Below are 23,356 nucleotides of genomic sequence, written 5' to 3' on the forward strand. Positions count from 1 at the left end.
TTCCCGGCCATGACGTATATATACGTCAAATGTCAGGAAGGGGTTAAAACCCTAATATCGGGTCTGATCGGGTCCCATCGCATACCTTAACTAATGGTCATGCGATGGACCCGACGGGCACCGTGCTAGGAAACAAATACCGAGATTAACTATTGAGAACCGGCAGTGCTCTTTTGTGGAATTTTATACATGCTTAAGGAGTTGGAGGTGATTGCAGGAGGGAGTAGGGCCCAAAGACAGGTGGAGAAGGGCTATTGGGAAGGAGGAGGTGGCATAAATCCATCCTCACCCTGCCCATATTAACTACAGTGGGTGGACCTATTGCGTCCTAGGGCCCAGTCCTTTGCTTTAACTGGCACCTCTGAAATATTTGTGGGGTACGAGTAGAACACTTTCTACCCCTGTTCTAGCTCCTTTGATTGAATTTAATAAGATGCTGGATTATAAATTCAGAGGCCTTAGTTGTAGTTACAGTATTTGGGAATCTAGGAAACAGTTATTTCCACAGACAAAATGAAATCATATTGAATACTTTATTGTTGTATATTAACATAACACATTATATTACAATTGGAATGATATCAATGGCACAATCATCATTATTATTATCATTATTATTATTATTAAAACATATGCAAAACCTTTTAATAAATATGTATTACTAGTAAGCCAGCTCAAAGCTAATGCTTCGAAATCTAGTCTGCTACCTTGTGACTGCCTCTGCCTTTGTGCATGTGTGAGAGAGAAAGCGATGTAGTTTCACACGCTGCCAGCAGATTGCAGTGTTTTCTAGACACCCTGACATTAGACATATATATAGATGATTGGAGCAGTTGAATTTTTGTAAACTTAACAATAAAGTAAAGTGCACATAATGTAGAGTAAATTCTTCATGTTATTTTGCCGATCCCGACCATTTCTGAGTAGGGATTGGGGAATCGAGATTTTTCAACATATTGAATATCCTCAAATCCCGACCCTTCATAATGGAAAAGAAGGATTTTTATAATTAGTTGCAGATGGATGGAGGTCTTTACATGCAACTCTGATATGGCACCATATTGTCTGGGCCTTGTTCTGGATAGTCTTCTACATTTATATCTTCTAGGTTTATAAACCATAATGCAAAGTTGCAATGCACAAATGTCAAACAACAAAAATGAGCAAATGCAAATGAGATTCAAAATATTTCTGTAGTTGTACTTTAATTATTTATAAATCCTTCATATATTACATTGCAGTATGTGAGCTCAGTGTGCTTCATCTCTGTGAGGGTCATTTTTTTTTTTTTTTTTAATGTCACAATATTAGTTAAATATTTCTTCATGATAAGAGCAACTTTAGCTCATCTAGGCGCTAATAACTGCAGCATGTTGAACATGTGTACATTTCTGAATTAGGCCCCAGTAGTTCTAAGATGAAAAGTGGCCTAGCCAATCTCTAAGATGCAGTACAAAAATATAGGAGGATGATACATATGTGAAGCCTGCAAAGGATACAGTATTTGCCCTATAGATGCCTGAACCCACATCCTGCCCATTTTCTAGTGATATGGATGTAACTGGTTGTGATGGGGTAAACATGTAGAAAGACTTATTGTTGAGTGGTGGCTGTATTTTAACTTTGCTGTAGATTATATTGTACGATAATGTTGCCCAGTAGTTATGTATTTAACATGCATGCAAAAATATTGCATGTTCACCCCTTGAATTGGAACACATGTATGTGCTTAACTCTGAATGACTCCTAAAATATTATTCTTATAATATTGTAGTTTTTTAAATCATCAACTTCAGCTCACAGAGATTGCTCAGATATTCCTCATTGTAAGGATCATATTTTAAGGCAATTTCATAACATTCAATTGCCTCTGAGGTTTTCCCATTAATCTTACGGACAAATCCAAGCAAACCAAACCCCAGAGCATCTCTGTGGTCACGCTGAATCTGCCTTTCCGCTAGTCTTGTTAAAGCTCTCTCACAGGCATCTCGGCCTCTGCTTGGATCGGTTATCTGGAAGCCTTTTTTATAATGTTTTATTGCTTCACTTTCAGATTTCTTGGAGTATTCTTCAAATCGTCCATAGTTGAGGTGGATCTGCTGTATCTCTTCATCTGTAAGATTGGGAAATGACAAAACCTTTTCAAATGTATCTTCTGCTTTCCTATATTCCTTTGCTTCAATGTACATGTTAGCTAGGTCTATGTATGCGTATACATATCTCTTCGTGTATTCCAGTGTTTTTTCAAAGTAAAATATGGCTTCATCAATTTCTCCTGTGTGCATTTGTCTACTTTGGTTGTACATCTTTCCAAACATCTTCTTTTTATCAATTACCTTTTTTCTGTAACATTGTCCTATTTGGTGATATAGAAATCCAGAAGAAGGCATAAGACCTACTGCATCATTTAGGACATGCAGAGCTTCATCCAGCAGTCCAGCTCTTCTGTAAAACATTGCCACATAGCGCAGTAGATATGGATAGTTTGGGGCTTGTTCTAGAGCTTCCTCCACATATTGTCTTCCCTCACTAGCTCTGTCCAGGTCTTGTAACTTCAATGCAAGAAGTGCCTTCACTACCGGATCCTTAGGATTTAGCTCTATAGCATGTTGCAACAATGGTAGCGATTTGCATTCTGAAGTACTAAATTTTCTGCCATTAATTACCTCCAATCGATAAACTGCTGTTGCATAGCCAGTATTCCACTCTGGGTCTTCAGGGTCTAGATCAAGAGCCTTCTCAAAACATTCTTTAGCTTTTTCATAATTTTGCTCACAAAATTTAAGCAATGACCAACCTTGTTCCCCATAAATCTCAGCTGTGATTTTACTGTCATTTGGGGAAAGTTGTAGTTCTTTATTAATTTGGTCCAGAGGCGGAACTACCATTGTTGCAGCAGGTGCATTGCACCAGGGCCCATAAGGACTAAGGGGCCCACTGCTGCCAACCACTGCTGTGTTGCATACTGTGAACTTATGTTGGACTGGAGGTGGGAGGCCTAAATTATATTTTTGCACCTGGACCAACCACTCACAAGTTCCGCCACTGATTTGGTCTATCTTATCTATGTATTTCTGAGACTCTTCATATCGCTTTAAGTAGTAATACACCCAGGAGAAGTCCCCAAATGTCACCAGATACTTCCTGTCTGGTCCATCTGGATAGTTCTCCTTAATCTTTTCTTCTGCTTGCTCCAGATTGGCAATGGCTTTTGTGTAGTCACGTTTAAGGTGCATCATGTAGGCCAGTAGATTGTACACCATGTATTTGTTCTTAGTGACCAAAAATGTCAACTGGTCATACAACCGTTCTTCTATTTCATCAATATCGATATCCTTTCCCAGAAGCCTCCAAGTGAAATGGCAATTCAACTGTAGAAGGCGTGATTTCAGGTTGATCTCTAGAAGCTCGCTATAGTAAGAAAACAAGGGTAGTGGTTAGTATTAGTAGATTGGTAAACACACTCATGGCAACAAATGTCAATCCAATACACAAAATTCATGGAGCCAAAGCTGTGAGCTTAATCCACATTTATGTTTTGCTACAAAGGCTCTGCAGCAAAGTAGTAAAACAGACATTGTGGAAAATAAATGGATTTTGCACAAAGAGTTGAAAGAAAATTTCAACAACGTTTATTGAGATAATTAAATGTTAGAAATGACTTAAATTGACATTACCGTGCTACACAAAGCATAGGATTCACAAGGAACTAGGGTCCTTATTCATAGGTAGATGCAGATGCTTCTTTTGGCAGTTGGCGCAACTTTGCCAGTGCCGCTACAATGCCATTCCCTTGTGTACATCCCTGTGTATGACTGTAGAGCAGGCATGTCCAACTTTGGCCCTCCAGATGTTGTGAAACTACACATCCCAGCATGCTTTGACACAGTTTTGCTATTAGAGAAAGCTAAAACTATTGCAAAGCATGCTGGGATGTGTAGTTTCACAACATCTGGAGGGCCAACATTGGACATGCCTGCTGTAGAGGGACTGTAGATGCTGTACTACCACCTTCTATGTCATTATATGCCATCGATCATAACATCTGAACTGTTTTTTTTTTTTTTAATTTGTTTATTGAAAATTTTCAGACATATAACATAAAGTCAGTGTATAAAGTAATATGTCACATAGTACAAATATATATCATCAGGTAAGTCTTTTCCTGACATTCAAATGACAATTATTTTCCATATATCAGAACAAAAAAAATAATAATAAACTAGGGTGTACTCTAACAAAATTTCTCAGTCTCAGTACGGTCATTGATATGGGATCAGTTATAAATGCGACTAATTGAAGAGGACAAATACAGGAAAGAGAGTTCTTTTCTGTTAATTCGACCCCACCAAACATGTTTTTCTTTGCGAAGATTGTTATTAACCTCAAACTGCACACCCTATTAATAGTTCAATATTACTTTACCGTAATCTCTATTCTAAATATATATCTAAACATATACACGAAGACAGAGGGGGGGGTGGGAAAAAGAAGGGGGGGGGGGGAATTGGGGGAATGCAAGTTGTTCCGGTCTAGAAGCAAGGTCCTATGTACATATTACTTTTGCCATTGTCATATTAATATCAATATCCATATTAGAGACATATAAATAAATTTTTAAATCATAAATAAGAAGGAAAAATTCCAGAGGATAAAGATAAACTTGAATCATCCCTTTAAATTGAATAAACCAGGTATCAAGAGTCGTTCATTTCTGAAATAATATTTTGCCTAGTTTTGTCCTCTAGAGTATTAATAAATAACAGCCATTTAGAGAAAAATTTGCGGAGTCCATTTAATTGGTCTAAACGAGCATATTTTCTTTCGAAGTACATGAATTGCAGGAGTTTCTGTTGAACATGGGCTAAATTCGGTGCAGCTTTTTTAGTCCAAAAAATTAAAATACACTTGCGGGCTGTTGTAACTATAGTTATAAGGAGAGGGACAGCGCTGGTGTCAATCCTTTCTAATTGCCACTCATGGAATGATAAACCCATACAGGCTATAGGGGACATTGGCCACTTTACTGAAAACATCATATTTATAAAATTCAAGGCTTTACACCAAAATCTTTTAATTTTAAAACAGTCCCACATACAGTGAGCAAAATCAGCCTTAAAAGATCCACATTTACAACAGTGACCCAGCTCCTCGGTGGTCATATGTCTTCTTTGGTAGGGCGTGATGTAAGCTCTGTGTAGGGTTTGAACAAAGACTTCCTGCAAATATGCCGATTTTAAAGCTTTCATTGAGGACATTTGTAGATGAGTAATCTGGTCTAATCTAGTAATATATGGTAAATCAGCGTGCCATCTCTCGAGCAGCCCAGCCCAATGTGGTGTATCAGAAAACAATTTCTGAATTAACAGATTATATAGACACTTCAATTTATATTTCTTTACAGTGATAAACCTCAACAAAGTGTCTATCGAGTAAATCTGTGAGAAAATTGTTACTTGAGTATGTGTGGGGGTATTGGGATTGCTATGGGTCGAGAAATGCCTCGCTTGATAATACATAAATAGGTGAGATTTTTCCAAGTCAAACTTTTCTGAAAGGTCAGAAAAGGATAAAAGTTGGCCTCCCGGATCAAACATCTTACTAGCTATATCTAGTCCCTTTCGTCTCCAGATGTTAAATCTCTTGTCTAATAGGGAGGGTGGGAAGGCTGGGTTTCCCCATAAGGGTATATATGAAGTCTCCTGGGGGTTAGACTTACATATTCAGTTCATCTGACACCATGCTTTATAAGTGTCTTTAAACAAGATATGTTCTCTGATCTCTGGCGGTATAGCTCCTTGTCTTACCTGAAGCAGTGCCCCTGGTGAATAAGGGTAAAAAATTTCACTATCTAATTCTATATCTGAAAAGGTTGACTTATTTAAAAGCCAGTCCCCCACATATCTGAAGTGTATAGCTAATGAATAACATCGCAAGTCAGGGTATCCTAAGCCTCCATCTGGGGTTTGAGCTTTAAGTTTATTTTTTGCTATTTTAGGGCGTTTACCTTTCCAAAGAAATTTATTAAATATTGACTCTAGTAAATGAATGTCTGTTGCCTTCAGAGAAATGCGGAGCATCTGTATACAGTAAAGGATTTTGGGTAAGATTATCGATCTGACAATCGCCATTCTACCAATCAAGGAGAGAGGAAGATCTTTCCAGGCCTCAAGCTTAGTTTTAATATGTGTAATTATCGGGTTATAATTTAAAGAATATAATTTTGAGAGGTCATTACTAATTTGTATTCCTAAATATTTAAAATGTGAATGGCACAGAGGAATCGGGGAATTCAAAGATTGATATAGTTGATAGTTAGGAGTACCTAAAGGAAGAAGCTCGGACTTTGACATGTTGATTTTATACCCTGAGATCTCGCCAAAGGAGCCGATGAGGCGTAGCACAGCCGGCAGGGAGTGGGAGGGGTTGGATAAGAAAATTAGAGTATCGTCGGCAAAGAGGGCAATTTTAATTTCTGTTTTCCCAATGCAAATCCCCTGTATCAATGGTGATGATCGTATGGCTATGGCCAAGGGCTCAACTGCAATTGCAAAAAGGAGTGGGGATAAGGGGCAACCCTGCCGTGTCCCTCTATTAAGTTGGAAGGGCTGTGATAAAAGTCCGTTACATGCTATTTTAGACATTGGTTTTGAATAGAGGGTCTTTATTACATCAATAAATTCTAAAGGAAAACCAAAATTTTTGAGGGATTGAAATAAATGCGGCCACAGGACCATATCAAATGCTTTCTCGGCGTCCAGGGCCAGAACTAAATTGTCCGGGCCTCTGTTCGCCGAGAAAGCATGTGACTGCTGAATAGCTGCCACCAATCTTCTCATATTGGTCACAGAGTGCCGTCCGGTGATAAACCCTGTTTGATCTGTACCAATTATAAGTGGGAGTATGCCTTTTAGCCTTTCGGCCAATATCTTTGTGAAAATCTTATATTCTATATTCAATAACGAGATAGGTCTATATGACCCAGGGAGTTTTAAATCGCGATCCTTTTTGGGGATAACTTTAATTATTGCGTCCGAAAAATAAGCTGGGAGCAGACCTTTATCAACAATATGGTTATAACTAGCAGCCAGTGGCCCAACTATAAATGATTCCATTAGTTTAAAAAATTCATTAGAAAAGCCATCGGGCCCAGGAGCCTTGGCTGGCTTAAGCTGTTTAATGGCCCAACGTACTTCCTGTTCTAAAATAGGAGCCGTCAATTTCGTTGACAATTCAGTTGGGACTTGAGGGAATGTCAAGGAGTTCCAATAGGCCTCAGGCGGTGTTAAGGGAGAGTCTACCGACTCCGCCACCAACCCCACCGGCTCCTCCCGCGAGATCCCAGGGACTGAATAAAGTTCCTCATAGTAACATTTTAGGACCTCAGCAATCTGAATGTCCGAGGTTGCCAATGTGCCATTCTCCATATATAAAGGAAGGACAGTAGGGCGTATCCTAGATCCCTGTAACAAATTGGTGAGCATCTTGCCTATTTTATTCCCGAACTTGTAAAATTTTGAATTCACATTAAATAAGTATTTTTCTCCCATAGAATTAAGGTATTCATTACTTTGTATTTGAGCGTTTCGATAGGCCGTTCTATTTTGCTGGTTAGGGTTTATTTTAAACGATTGGAAGGCCTCTGCTAAATCTGTTTGTAGCGTTATATATTTTTTGTTTTGTTTTTTTTCAGGTTTGAGGCAAAAGAGATAATTTCGCCTCGAAGTACTGTTTTTGCGGCTTGCCAAAAGACTGCGGGATCTCTTTCCAGATATTCCTCATTTTCTTTTTGAAATAAAGACCAAACTTTCTCAAGATGTTCTCTCAAGTCTCTTGATTGGATTAAATGGGACGGAAACCTCCAATTTGGCGATGTATTAGTGGGTGCCCTGAGTTCCAAGACCAGAGTGATCAGGCCATGATCAGATAAAAGCGGGGGTTCTATTGAGGGTTTAGATATCCTCACCAGAAGGGGTTCCGCCACTAAAATGTAGTCGATTCGTGACCATGAACTATACGTTAAAGAAAGACAGGTAAAGTCTCTTTCTGTCGGGTTATGGATTCTCCAGGCATCCACCAAATTTAAAGTTTTAATTAAATATGGGACTCCTATCTTTGGTAACGTAAGTGAGGCTTTAGGTACAACAGATTTATCCAATAGTTTAGACGAAATTAAATTTAGATCTCCACATATTATTAGAGTCGAAGGATCATAAGTACTAAGTTTGGCTATAAGTGAGGTGAAGAAGGTTTTTTTGTAATTTGTCGGGGCATATATGTTGCAGATAGTCAATTTCACATTATCTACCAGTATATCTAAAAAGAGAGTTCTACCGCCAGGATCAGAGAATTCAGATGTAACCTTTATACCTAAGGACTTTTTAGCCATGGTGATTACTCCACAGGACTTAGAATTGAGGTGTGAAGAACCCAGCACAACCCAACCCAACATTTGAAGCTTTTTCACTTCCGGGGGCATTAAATGTGATTCTTGGAGACATATGACATCAACCAATTGCTTGTTTAAATACGTCAGGAGTTTCCTCCTTTTAGCGGGGGTATGAATGCCTCTGATATTTAGAGAGCCGATCTTAAGCGACATTATAGCACATAAATATATACAACGGTGCACAAATAGGAACCTTACTTGGGGCTGAATCAAAGGGGAAAGGAAACACACAAAAGGGACATAAAAGACAAATAAGGACATACAATCTAACAAAAAAACGAGCAGTAAACATTATATTAAAGATGAACTTCCAGTATACTAAAGATATGCCAACTGCTAAGTCAGGCATATCCGGGTAATTTTAAATCTAGAAAACTTTAGCCGGGCCCGCTTCGCCCTGCCACCTCAGCCCCACCTGAAATTATACTTATAATCTTTGAAACTGTAAAGCTGGCTTTTTCCACCTGCCTTTTTTTTTTTTTTTTTTTTCATTTTTCTATTTTTCTATTTTTCTATTTTTATTAATTTTTTTTTTTTTATATTATTTATTTATTTTTCCTTCTTTCCTCCCTTTCTCTCCTCCTCCTCTTCCTCCTCTCCGCTTCCTCTCTCTCTCCTCTTCCCCTTCCCTTCTTCTCTCCATCCTTCCCCTTACCTCTCCTTCTCCCTTCTCTTTCCTCTCCCCTCCCCTCCCCTTCTCCCTTCCTTCTCTTCCTTTTCTTCTCCTTCACAAAGTGTCAAATATTCTTTAATCTAAAAAAAACACAACAATGGGCCAAATGCGATATATCCCACCGTAATAGATTCTAAATAGAAGTCCCATCAGGGAGCAATCAGATTTCAGCGGTTAGGAGAATATTAAACATCCAGGGCCGGCGCCACCACTAGGCAGGTTTAGGCATTTGCCTAGGGCGCCGGCCACTGGAGGGCGGCTAGGGAGTCGGGACTGCAGCAGCAGCATGAAAGCTCCCGCAGAGGAGAGCAGGAAGAAGAAGGAAGCTTGGCCCTGCAAAGCACTTTCTCAGCTATTTAGTGAGTGATTCTCTCTCCCTCCCCTGCCGGAGCCCGCCTATGTTAATCTTGCAGGCTGGTCGTCAGCCGCCAGCTGCAATCTTCGGCGGCGGCCGCCCCCCGCCGAGTTGTCAGACGCAATCTGCTGCCCCCACTCCCCCGTACTGGACACCAGGACACAGCGGCAATTCGCGGCAATCCGGCCGGCCGCCACCCCCTGCCCCCCACCCCAGCTACTCAGCAGCAATCGGCTGCCCCCATGGGCGGATTCGGGGGGGACGGGGGTTGCACCAAGGCATGTGCCCCCCCCTCTGTCGTTTTTTTTAAATAAAAACAGCTACCGGGCCGGGGGAGATAGGAGCAGCATACTGCCTGAAGAAGGGATACACAAAACCCCACTAACGAGGGAGAGAGCACACCGCGGGGAGCTGGGACCAGAGAGGTCAGCTAGGCAGGCTGCAACACCCTCTCGCCGAGAGCAGGGATCCTCACACCCCTTCTGAGGAGAACAGGAGCAGCAGACCATCGGATACCCTGTCGCGGGGGACAGACACCACACAGTGGCTATCTACGTGCTTCCTCTGCGCGCTGTGCTGGCTTCCGACCCTCACCACAGCGCGCGGCATAATATGTTAAGTGAGCTGGGATCAAGGCGGGAGGAGGAGATATGCCGACAACGCATTGTGTGAGTGTTCTATTTATGCTAATAATGTGACAGTGGGGTGATCTTTTTAATATTAGTGTAAAGGGGTGGGTAAATATATGTAAATGTGTCAATATGGTGCTTTTTTAATGTAATTCAATGGCCCCTTCAAAATATTATGGGCACTCTTGTGACTATCTTCCAGCTCAGACTAGCTAGTGTAAATGTTTAGTACAGTATCATGCTCACTGTGGGACTGAAAGCAATTGTGTATGTGAGAAGCTGGTGAGGAAGGGGGGGGGCTGGTGAGGAAGGGGGGGGGGGCTGGTGAGGAAAGGGGGGGGGGGGGCGGTATCCTGTAGGTTTGCCTAGGGCGCCCAGATGCCTTGCACCGGCCCTGTAAACATCTGAAATGTTTTCTACTTCAGCGCAATATTCTACAAATTTCAGGAGATAAACAGACCTTGTAGATCCTAAATAAAAGTCCCAATAGGTAATAATCAAATTTCAACCATATGGAGAATAATAAACCTCAGAAATGTTTTCCCCTTCAGAGCAGGATTATTCAAATTCCAGGAGACAAACACTCCTTGTAGAACCTTAGTATAAGTCCCATTAGATAACAGTCAAATTTCAACCGCTAGGAGAATAATTGGCATTGAAAATGTTTTCCCCTTCGGAACAGTTTTCTTCAAATTTCAGAAAATAAGCAATCGTTGTAGAATCTAAATAAAAGCCCCTACAGGTAACCTTCTAATATCAACCGTAAGGAGAATAATAAACATCGGAAATGTTTTCCTCTTCAGAACAGGATTTTTCAGAGTTCAGGAGATAAACAAATCTTAAAGAACCTTAATAGAAGTCCCATCAGATAAAAGCAAATCCTTGTAGAACTTAGGTAACAGACCCATCAAGTAACAGTCACATTTCAGCCGTTAGGAGAATAATAATCATCGGAAATGTTCTCCTCTTTAGAGCAGGATTTTTCCAATTTTAGGCAATAAACAAACCATGTAGAACCTAATTATAGGTTTCATCAAATAACAGAGAAATCTCGGTCTCAGCAGCCAATTTCGGCCGTTAGGAGAATGAAAAGCATCAGAAATGTTTTCCCTTTCAGAGCAAAATTTGTCGGGTTCCAGGAAACAAACAATCTTTATAGAACCTAGGTAGAAGACTTATCAGGTTAAACTCAAGATTCAGCCAGTAGGAGAATAAGATGCATCGGAGATGTTTTCCCTTCCAGAGCGAGATTTTTCAGAATCCAGGAAATTTTCTGCTTCCCTTGCGGAGTCAAAATCTTTAAAACTTGAGCCTGTAAAGATTCTTAGGCGTGCTGGAAACATTAGAAAGAATTTTCTGTTCTCTTTAGCTAAAGACGAACAGATAGGTGAGAAAGAGCGCCTTGATTTGGCTAAAGCCATAGAAAAGTCCTGAAATATGCGTAATGTGTAGCCATCCCACATTATAGGATTAATCTTCCTTGAAGCGTTCCACAGAACTTGGCGATGTAGATAATTCAAAACTTTGAATATTACTACCCTCGGACGAGATGATTCCTGGGGGTGTAGACGGCCAAGTCTGTGTACCCTTTCTATTGATATATCAGCACATTGGACTTTTACCTCTAATAGGGCTGGGAGGGTATTCCTAACAAAGTGCTCCAGCTGGGTCCCTTTCAGGGATTCTTGTAATCCTGATATTCTTAAATTCTTCCTTCTGGCTCGATTCTCTGCATTTTCTAGCCCCTCATGTAACAGCTTATTGTCTTTCTCCAGCCGGAGAACTGTGCTCTTAAGGGTTACTATGTCGTCCATGTTATTGCTTATATGCTCCTCTGCAGTGTCTAAGCGTGTAGATAGAGTAGTGAGCTGGGCAGAGATGTCTGCCACTGCTTGCTGTAATAGGGGTTGCATCGCCGCTTGAATAAGTGTAGTGAGGTCCTTTTGTGTAAGGGATTGCGTACCTGACAGGACACCCAGGTCTCCCTCCAAGATGCGCTTGTCAGTGATGGGTTTCTTGGCTGCCGGAGAGTTACGGGCGGTGTCTGCGTCAGGCGCCATATTGTGTTCCCCCTTCCTTTTGTCCTGGCGTTGTTGCAGCGGTCCAGGAGGAAGTTTCGCCGACTGTGAAGACTCCGGAGGCTTCTCCATGGTAGTCTGCAGGCGGCGGGGTGACCGCGATCTACTTCTACTGCGTGCTGACAGCTTGGAATGTGAGCGGTAAGGAGAGGCTGCTCACCTCACCATGCCGGAACCGGAAGTCCTAACATCTGAACTGTTAACCATAAGGACAATAGTTGTAGATGGGTCAGCCAGGCAATGAGTTTCAAGTGAGAATGTTTAAAACAGACAATTGATAGGTGCTGCTGAACAGTGCCCCCTGCCTTGCAGTGCTCTGGGCTGTGGCACAAGTCACACCACCCTAGTTATGGCCCTGCTTCTGACATTATATCCCCTACAGATCTCTACTATGAGGCACCTTTGACCATACAAATTGGATTAGGTGTCAACTCTCGGTGCATCTTTGATGTGCCTTGGAGAATGATATCCACCTCTGCTAACCCTACATCTGTGACAAGAATCTCTATAAATGGGTCACAAGTTGGTGCAATTACAAATATTAGCCTCTAAGTTGAAATGGAGTGACAACGCATTCTGTGCAGCCTTCTAGAACGGCCTAATTAAAAAGATCAGTAATGGGTTAACCACCTGAGATCTATCTCATGAGTTAGACCAGGGGTTCTCAAACTCGGTCCTCAGGACCCCACATAGTTCCCATTTTTCAGGTCACCCGGCAGGTGCACTCATTACTCACTGACACATTTTAAAAGAGCCACAGGTGAATTATTTCACTTGTGATTCTATGTGGAGACCTGCAAAACATGCACTGTGTGGGGTCCTGAGGACCGAGTTTGAGAACTTGTGAGTTAGATTAACTGCATGCAAGGTTGTTAGAGAATGCTGGAGTCTGATTGTAGGATACTTCCAGCTATCCACCAATCAGCATGCTGACAGCCATTCTGTGTCTGGCTGCAAGCTGGGAAGCTGGAAGAGAATGCTGCCTGGTCGCTCTGTCTGTGTGTAATTCACAATCTGAGGGACCAGGCATCATTCTCTATTCACTCCCAAGAAGCTCAGAAGACATATGCCCACAACCCAATCTGCCCCAGCTCTAAGGCCTCTAGAATTTGGGGGCCCTTGGGCAGCTGCCTATTGAGCCCATACATTAAGATGGCCCTGGTTGCAACCTTATTGCAAATCTCTATCACTCACCTTATCGATTGACGTGTTTACAGAGCTTTAGAGATTAACTTGGGGCCTAATTCAGGTTAGTTGTAATGTTGTAAATAAATGTGCAGCAGTCGGCAAGGCCACCACTCACACCAGGTCCCTCTCGTCCACAACAATCTTTCACTGACATCCTCATCCCTTAGATTGGGGTCAGATTTTTTATAATTCAACTTCAGTTTAAGACAACGCACATGCGCACTGGCACATACACAAAATCTCAATTTACGATTTTTGAATATTCGTTAGATTAACCAAATTAGCTGAGTGTGATCGATTTGTGAATAGATTCGGTGCTTGTGTAGTTTCACAGCGCCAGCTTACGCCGTCAGCTGTCAGAATCAGCGTAGTGTTCCCGCGCCCAGCGTAGTTAGTGTAGTTAGCGTAGTCAGTCAGAAGTAGCATAGTGTCCCTGGCTGCCTTACTTGTGTAGTTCACGGCAGCAGCGTAAACTACGTTACCAGCTTAGGCTGCCACCGTGAAACTACACAAGTAACTACCGTACTGTTGCCGGGAACTGCATCTCTGTCCCCGGCGTCCCTGGCAAGCCTAGTCCGTGCCTCTCTCACACCGCCAGTGCCAGCATGATCCCCTCTCTTTGGCGGAGAGGTGATCATGCCTGCGCCGGCAGAGAGGCGCTCCATCTGTTTGAGAGGCAGGAGCGTCTCAGATGCTCCAGCAATGAGGCGCTCTTGCCTCTGAGTAGCTATTGCTCAGATGTATGATATGGCAGGTGTGAATGTGTTCCTGAAACACCCCCACTATCCACGGTAGACCAAAGCGTGGCGAGTGCAGCTAGCCCCGCGAGGGGTCGCGTTACACTTCCTCCTGACCTTTTCATAACCCCACTATCCATGTCGGCGTGGAGTTGATTTTATGTAATGTGGCGAGCGCAGCGAGCCACCGATCCCGAAGCGTGGCGAGCGCAGCAAGCCCCGCGAGGGGACGTGGATTACATGCAAGGTAATCCACATCCCCTTGCGCTCGCCACGCTTTGGGCTCGGTGGCTCGCTGCACTCGCCACACTATATAAAATCAACTCCACGCCGACATGGATAGTGGGGGTATAGAAAGGTCGCGTAACGTGTCCGAGCTGCCGAAAATAGTGGGGGTGTTTCAGGAACACATTCACATCTGCCATATCATACATCTGAGCAATAGCTATTCAGACGCAGGAGCGTATCATTGCTGGAGCATCTGAGACGGTGTGAGAAAGGCACTGACTAGGCTTGCCAGGGACGCCGGGGACAGAGATGCAGTTCCTGGCAACAGTATGGTAGTTACTTGTGTAGTTTCATGGCGGCAGCCTACGCTGATAACCTAGCTGCCGTGAAACTACACAAGTAAGGCAGCCGTTGGGCTACGCTGATAACGTATCTTAGGCTGCTGCAGGCTATTAGCGTAACTATGGTACTTGTGCCGTGAAACTACACAAGTACCATAGATTCATTTGGGGGTGTCGAAAATAAGGTCGATAGTCATTAGGTTGACGGTGTCTAGGTGGACATGTACAAGGCTGACAATGGAAAAATGCAGACACACAAAAGATTGACAGGTAAAAAGGTTATGCTTGAGTCACCTTTTATAACCGTTCTAAAGCTTAGAAATGTATTTAAGGCTTTATTCAGATCCAGGTGTAATTTTTCAAAAATTTGCAGCACATGACAAGGCTGCCCCGCTCACTGGGTCCCTCCCCATGAGGTAAACGCTAAATTTTGCATTTGCATCGCTATAGTGTGAGCGCGTCGCTATACATACCTACAGTATCATCCGGATGGGATACGGTCACTAGGTCTACAAGCATTAAGTTGACACCAGTAGGTCGACATGCATGAAGATTGACATGGCTGAAGGTCGACATGTAGGAATGCTAACATGACTGAAGATTGGTTAGGTCGACGGGGTCATTAGGTCGACATGGGGTAGGTAGATAGTCAAAAGGTTGACATGGGGTTTTTCACTTTTTTTGAGCCGACATGTGCCGATAGGCAGTGTTTCATGTCCTACGACCCACTAGGGCATGGTGGGAGAATAAATAGTGACGAAGCATGGCGAGCGTAGCGAGCCATGCGTGGGGACATGGTGCTACATTTTGGTGTTCATTTCGACTGTGTCGACATTCGGTCCAAAAAAGGTGAAAAACCCCATGTCGATCTTTTGACTGTCGACATTCCCCATGTTGACACAATGATCCATGTCGACCTTTAGTCATGTCGACCTTCATGCATGTCGACCTAGTGGTGTCAACCTAATGCTTGTCGACCTAGTTCATGTCTATCCTATGATCCATACCCATCCGGATTCCGTGCTGAACAATAACACAGTGAATACAGTAATGTCCCCTTTAAGCCACACATATATAAATACAGTAACTGTATCAAACCTGACGATGAATCAGTGCTGGAGCTTTTTTAAAATGTAATTAATCAAAAAAGTTCTACATTGCTTCCAGATCACTGTCATCATATAGGCATTTAAAAGTACTGTAACTACAGTAACTACAGTATGGTGCATGACCTACATCACAAAACGTACCAGGAAAGACTAAAAGATCTTAATACAGTATGTATACTTTAGAGCAGAGAAGGGAAAGGGGGGACATGATAGAAACTTTCAAATATATCAAGGGTTTTAACAAGGTACAGGTGGGAGACATTCTTCACAGGAAGAGGAGCAACAGAACATGAGGACATGCACTGACACTACAGGGAGGAAGATTCCGGGGAAATGTGAGGAAGAATTTTTTCACAGAAAGAGTAGTAGATAAGTGGAATAGCCTACCATCAGAGGTAGTAGAGGCAAATACAGCAGTACAATTTAAACATGCTTGGGATAGGCATATTGATATCCTTACAAAGAAATAAGGATCAAATATGGTTTGAGGTAACATGTTTAAAAAAAGGGGCAGACTAGATGGACCAAGCGGTTCTTATCTGCCGTCAAATTCTATGTTTCTATGTTTCTATGTTACAGTATGTAAAAAAAATGATACAATCTTAAATAAAACAACTACTCAGAATGCAGGAAAAATCATAAAGGAAACTGGTTCTATTTACCATACCTCATTCTGTCAGGTTCTGTGTGACCACAATCTCAGCGCTGTAGTAAGATAACAGGATATCTCCTCGATGCTCTGGGAAATAACTGCTTACTACTGTACAGTATGTCTCTCTGGCTGCTGTGATACTCTATACAGTATATACTGTATTAAGTATTAGGAGGAGGTGGAAAGAGAGAAATGAAAGTCAAGGAACCCTGCTGTCAGCCATCCATCAATTAGCAGCTTACAGCCAGTAACTGTTTGGCTGCAGGCTGGTAGAGAATGTTTCCCAGCAACTCTGATTTTGTGTAACTCACAACCAATGCAGCTGGATAGTACTAGCCTCACAAGAAACTCTGCAGGCACCAGCAAACACCTGCTCGAATGCCCCTACAATTGTGGGGCCATAGGGCAGCTACCTAGCATAGGCGAATCTAGAATTATGGTAATGGGTGGCCCCAAATCCAAGTCTATAAGAAGGGCGGACCTTAGCGCAGTAAAAGGGGGTGTTGCCTTATGGGACGGAGGCGTGACATCACAAAATGGGGCGTGGTATTACACTTTAGACCACACACAGTAATGCCCATTACACATTAACAGTAACAATCTCACTCACTAAATAGTCTAGCAATCTCCCTGATTTCACCTAGTCCACATTATGCAGCTGTTAAATTAGAGATATTTATCAGGCTTGCCTACTTTCTGGCTGTCCCCTCCAGGAGAAGGCAGCTAGCTCAGTGAGGCAGGGAGACGAGGCCGCTGCCAGGAGTAAAAAGTGGCGGAATGGGGGCGGATCCACGGAAGGAATGTTTTGTCTGGGGGCATTGCCAGTGCGATCGCGTCATCATAACCATGCCCAATGCCGTGCAATTCCAGTATTTCAGGCATGGCACAGCCATGGGCAGGGCTACAATTATGCGATTTGCGTCATTTGTTTCCATTGACCACCACCGAGGGGGGGGGGGGGAGTCGAGGGAGACTGAGTATTTCCAGGAGACTTGCCCCCCTCTCTGGGGGGCCTGGAGTGGAACCAGGTTTCAGGGACCCTGGCTAATATACAGTTGCAAACAAGAAACCCCATATTGGAAGCAGCAAAGCTAGTATCAATACTTGCAAACTAAAATATATTGGGGGAAATTTACTAAGAAAAATTCGTATTCGTACAGCAAAACACGTTTTTTTAGGAGTATTCGTATTTTTGCCATTTACTATGGCAAATAAACGTGGATTCGTATTAGGCGTAATGTCATACTAATGTCGCATTCATGTCGTATTCGTATTTCAAAACACGAATATGAATGTCTACACCACAAGAATACATCTGTTTTTAACATTGCACAAACGTATTTTACTCATTTACTAACAATTCGTATTCGGAAAATGGGCATATACGATTTTTAAATACATACGAATCGTAAACAAAATACGAGAAAAAAAATAAACCTTCATTTTGAAGTGTATTTTGAAGTGTATTTTACCTGATTCAATGGTACACATGTGGTTAAAGTTACAAATTCGTTCACAGACAATTCTAATAACAAATGTGTGCCTTATAAAAGGGCAATAAGCACAGAAACACACTTCCCAGCTCAAAACATGGCAGACTTTGTCCATTATGAGACTATTTCAGTGTGGGCTTTGAGACAGCTGATGTCCTGTCAGTGGCAACAAAGAAGACGCCGCCATCATGAAACTGAGCATGATCAGCAGGTACAGCAGGTATCCCAGAGGCTGCGTAGGCCTCGTTTATTTAGAGAGCGTTTGTGCTTAGACGCATTGCCGGATGATGTGGTTATACAGATGTTCCGGCTTAATCGTACCAACATTCTCCTTCTGTATAATCTCACTAGACTGGAGCTAGATCCTGTGACAGGACGCTCATGTATATAGATGCCTCAATCTGCTTCCCAAGGCAGGAGACAGAGTGGCATGATGTCAGGGTAGCATTCCATCGCATTGCACGCATGCCCAATTTGCTTGGTGCAATTGACTGCACACACATTCCGCTGAGACCACCTCGGTGATGGGAACTCTGGCCGGCCATATGATGTGCTGAAGAGACTGGGGAGGCGGATGGCGAAGACCTCATAGATGCTTTAGCACGTGCTGCTGTCATCCCAAATACACAACAACAAAACCACATCATTAGCATTCCAATGTGTGTAAAATAATAACCATTGCATGCAAAAATCAGTAAGACAACATGACACCTTCATTCCAAGATCACAGCAATAAATTGGCAACAATTTTCGTATAACAAATATGAAATAATACCTCATCAATTTAGTGCCTATATGATGTTTGAACATTAATAACACACAAAAATGGATAAAACACACAAAATCATATTACTTAATATTGATGTACAAATTCCATAGTTACAACTTTCCATTTGTATATGTTGTGTGTTCAAACAACACTTCTGTTGCTATGGGATACAGCAACCATTGTGTGCAAAAAAAAAACATACAGGAAACATGCACAATGACCAAATTGTGGTATACTGATGTAAAAATGTAAACACTCCATTTGTAAATGATGGCTCAAACATCCCTAACAATTATGTGGATAAATGACCTAAGCACTAAATTCAGGCTTTCCTACCCTCCCGGAATGGCCGTGAGCCTCCCAGAAATCGAGTCCGCCTTCCGGTCTCCCGGGAAGGTGGGCAAGTCTCCCGCATTCTGGGAATTGCCCGCTGGTTTAATGACCTGAAATAGCGGGTCCGTGGAGAGGGGGTGGGGCTAAAATGACACGATCACAGCATTTCGCGTCATTTAAGCTCCACCCCCTCTCTGCGGCCCACGAATCACTGAGTTTTCTGGCATGGGGGGGGGCGGGGCCAAGTGATGTCAGCCTTGCTCCCGCCCCCCTGACGTGTTGCGTCTCCGGGCTTCTCCCGGAGAGGTCAAATTGAAAGTAGGCAAGAATGACTAAATCATATTTATATTACAGTACCACACCCTAAAAAGGAAATGTGACTATGGGTGGGATGTACTAAGGGGAAAATGCGGTAAATCCCCTGTTTTACCGCATTTTCCTATGTATTAAAACCCTGCCGCCTCGTTACTGCAGTGAAGGGTATCACCACCTTTTGGCACTAGACAACTTACACAACAATACACACTCAGCAATCATTTACCAACTACAACTCTCCTTACCACTCTACACTCCACAGCAACACTCTCCTCCACACACCAAACTACACCCACAAGGAGTTTGGGCGTGTCCACGACTTATATATGCTTGTGATATCCCTCCCAAGTTTCAAAACCACACACCAATCACTAATCAGCTTTCATTTTCGTAGTGACGCATGTTTTTAAAAATACGAATTTTCGTATTTTGAAATACGGCGAATCGTAATTTATCTTGCAAAAGTGTCATGCTTTAGTACGACATTCGTATTTCCACATACGCCACATGTAAAACATACGGGATTGTGAAATACGCCTCAAAAATACGACTAATAATACATCAGAAAACAATTTTGAAAAATACGAGAACTTAGTAAATGACCCTCCGGAACACGATTTTTAATACGCCATGAACATGCGTACTCATTCGTATTCGTTCGTATTTAGATTACGAATACGACTTTTTGTATTCGTATTCTTAGTAAATTTCCCCCATTGTAACTAATGTTTTATAGAAATTCTGTATCTTGCAACAACAAGCATTTAAGCATAGACACACCCATATTTCATACTAGACATGCCCTTTAAGCAAAATGTGACACGCCCCCTCACCTGTAAAGGCCCCCATACACTGTGCTATTTGGGTCAAATTAATTGGGGCAAGAAATCAGGTGAAATCAGCCCAAATTGCATGTGCATGTCATCCTTTTCGATCCAATGCGTAGTCCGATGTGCATCGGACCGGAGTCAGAGGTTAGAAGGGCTGCACATAAGATAAGTCATATGCATACCTTCCAACTAGATATGAGCGGGTCCGGATCTCCGGGATCCGCCAGATCCGAATATGATGATCCGAGTCAGGATCCGAGCCGGCTCGGGAGTTCCTGTCTGAATTCCGGACCGAAAACAAGGCAAAACTTCATCATCGCCGGATTCTCGTGGGATCTGGATTCTTTATAAGACGCACGCGCGCCCCGCCATCTTCACTCCATTATAGGAGAGGGAAGAGGGTGGTTGGGATCTGTGCTCCGTCCTCTCTGCTCCGTGCTCCGTGCTCCGTGTTCCGTGCCCTGTGCTCTGTGCCCTGTGCTGTGATTTATTTAGTGACTGATTTTTTATTTTGTTGTAAACTAGGTGCTGCAGTGCTCACACACAGGGGCTGCAGTGCTGCTGACTGTACACTCAGTGTACAGGGGCTGCAGTGTCCATAATACAAGGGGCTATCTCCAGTGTGTTGGGGCTGTGTCCAGTGTACAGGGGCATATATATCTAGTGTTCAGTGTGATGGACTATATCCATTGTCCAGTGTGACGGCATATATCCATTGTCCAGTGTGACGGCATATATCTAGTGTCCAGTGTGGGGGCATATATATCCAGTGTCCAGTGTGATGGCATATATCCATTGTCCAGTGTGACGGCATATATCCATTGGTCAGTGTGACGGCATGTATCCATTGTCCAGTGTGACGGCATATATCTAGTGTCCAGTGTGAGAGCATATATATCTAGTGTCCAGTGTGATGGACTATATCCATTGTCCAGTGTGACGGCATATATCCATTGGCCATTGTGACGGCATATATCCATTGTCCAGTGTGACGGCATATATCCATTGGCCACTGTGACGGCATATATCTAGTGTCCAGTGTGACGGCATATATATATAGTGTCCAGTGTGATGGACTATATCCAGTGTCCAGTGTGACGGCATATATCTAGTGTCCAGTGTGAGGGCATATATATCTACTGTCCAGTGTGACGGACTATATCCATTGTCCAGTGTGACGGCATATATTCATTGGCCAGTGTGACGGCATATATCCATTGTCCGGTGTGACGGCATATATCTAGTGTCCAGTGTGAGAGCATATATATCTAGTGTCCAGTGTGACGGACTATATCCATTGTCCAGTGTGACGGCATATATCCATTGGCCAGTGTGACGGCATATATCCATTGTCCAGTGTGACGGCATATATCTAGTGTCCAGTGTGAGGGCATATATATCTAGTGTCCAGTGTTACGGACTATATCCATTGTCCAGTGTGGCGGCATATATTCATTGGCCAGTGTGACGGCATATATCCATTGTCCAGTGTGACGGCATATATCTAGTGTCCAGTGTGAGAGCATATATATCTAGTGTCCAGTGTGACGGACTATATCCATTGTCCAGTGTGACGGCATATATCCATTGGCCAGTGTGACGGCATATATCCATTGGCCAGTGTGACGGCATATATCTAGTGTCCAGTGTGAGGGCATATATATCTAGTGTTTAGTGTGACGGACTATATCCATTGTCCAGTGTGATGGCATATATCTAGTGTCCAGTGTGAGGGCATATATCCAGTGTCCAGTGTGACGGCATATATCTATTGTCCAGTGTGAGGGCATATATATCTAGTGTCCAGTGTGACGGACTATATCCATTGTCCAGTGTGACGGCATATTCCATTGGCCAGTGTGACGGCATATATCTAGTGTCCAGTGTGACGGCATATATATCTAGTGTCCAGTGTGACGGACTATATACAGTGTCCAGTGTAACGGGCTGTGTCCAGTGTCCAGTGTGACGGACTATATCCAGTGTCCAGTGTGACGGCATATATCCAGTGTCCAGTGTAATGGGCTGTGTCCAGGGGCAGTGTCCAGTGACCAGGGGCAGTGTCCAGTGTCACAGGCTGTGTCCAGTGTAAAAATAAGAAAAATAAATAAAAGTATTAAAATAAAAACAAATTTTTGGAGGATGATGGAGGAGGAAATAGTGGTAGATCAGCAACCTGATAGAAGTACTGAAGCTGCTACCACCAGTCAGATTCATGATGGCAAGGCCGATGGTCAAAGGCCTAGAGGCCATGTAAAAGCAAAGCAGAAATTTCATTTTACAATGGTCCATAAAAAACACCTGCAGAGAAAAATAAAATTGGCAATATGCCATTCACCACACGCAGTGGGAAGGAAAGGCTACGGCCTTGGCCTTTGTTTCTGATTGATGGTACAGCATCTCAGAAGAATGATGGTAGCCCTTCTGCTACTACAAAAAAAAGAAGGAAAGTTTTTAAGACAAAGGCGAGTTCACAAATGTCACAAATCCCAGAGGAGAGTCTAAGTGTGTCCGCGGATGCCATATGTGAGCCGGACCTTTCGAATACTGTTTATGAAGAGGAGGTTCATTCCACCATTTGCATGCCCTCTGCAAGTGTGTGCAAGAGCATCCCCAGTCAAGATTTTGACCTGGTTATTGAGGATGCTGAGGAATTGGATGAGGATGTGGATTCTGTTGGTGTAGCTGGCACACAGAGGGATGTGGAGGATGACGATGTTGAGGTTGATGTTGTTTGTTTTAAGGCACCGATGGAGACATTTGTTGTCTGGGTTATGGAAAGGCCCATTGTCATGCCAGGACAAAAGACAAAAAAATCCACCTCGTATGTATGGAATTATTTCTACCCAAATCCGGACAACAACTGTCAAGCAGTGTGTAGCGTTTGTAAAGCTATTGTAAGTAGAGGTAAGGACGTGCGGCACCTTGGGACTGTTACGTCATTTGCAGCGCATCCATCAGAAGTTTTTGTCAAAAGAAACTGTGAGCAAACATGTAGCAGCCTGCCCAGGGTCACCGTCCTGCTCCCCTTTCTCTGTTAAATCCAAGGGCCTGCAATCTCCTCAAACACCTGCATCATCCCCATCCTCAGAGATTATGGGATTGGGAAGTAGTCCTGCACCCAATGTCATGATCCTGACTGAATGCTCTCCTATCCTGGATTCCTCAGAAGCATCC

At 43.0% G+C, this 23,356-nt stretch overlaps 1 protein-coding gene across 1 annotated transcript; it reads right to left on the minus strand.

Moving 5' to 3' along the window:
- Nucleotides 1–593: 593 nt before the first annotated feature.
- LOC146007226 (interferon-induced protein with tetratricopeptide repeats 5-like) lies at nt 594–16,540 on the minus strand. Its single transcript, XM_083145585.1, has 2 exons — nt 16,455–16,540; nt 594–3,411 (listed from the first exon to the last, which is right to left on the minus strand). The coding sequence occupies exons 1-2, from the start codon at nt 16,457–16,459 to the stop codon at nt 1,779–1,781; spliced, it is 1,638 nt and encodes a 545-aa protein (XP_083001711.1). The 5' UTR covers nt 16,460–16,540; the 3' UTR covers nt 594–1,778.
- Between the last annotated feature and the right edge of the window lie 6,816 nt (nt 16,541–23,356).

The sequence above is a fragment of the Crinia signifera genome, chromosome 6 (assembly GCF_055691185.1).
Source record: "Crinia signifera chromosome 6, ASM5569118v1, whole genome shotgun sequence".
Lineage (NCBI taxonomy): Eukaryota > Metazoa > Chordata > Amphibia > Anura > Myobatrachidae > Crinia > Crinia signifera.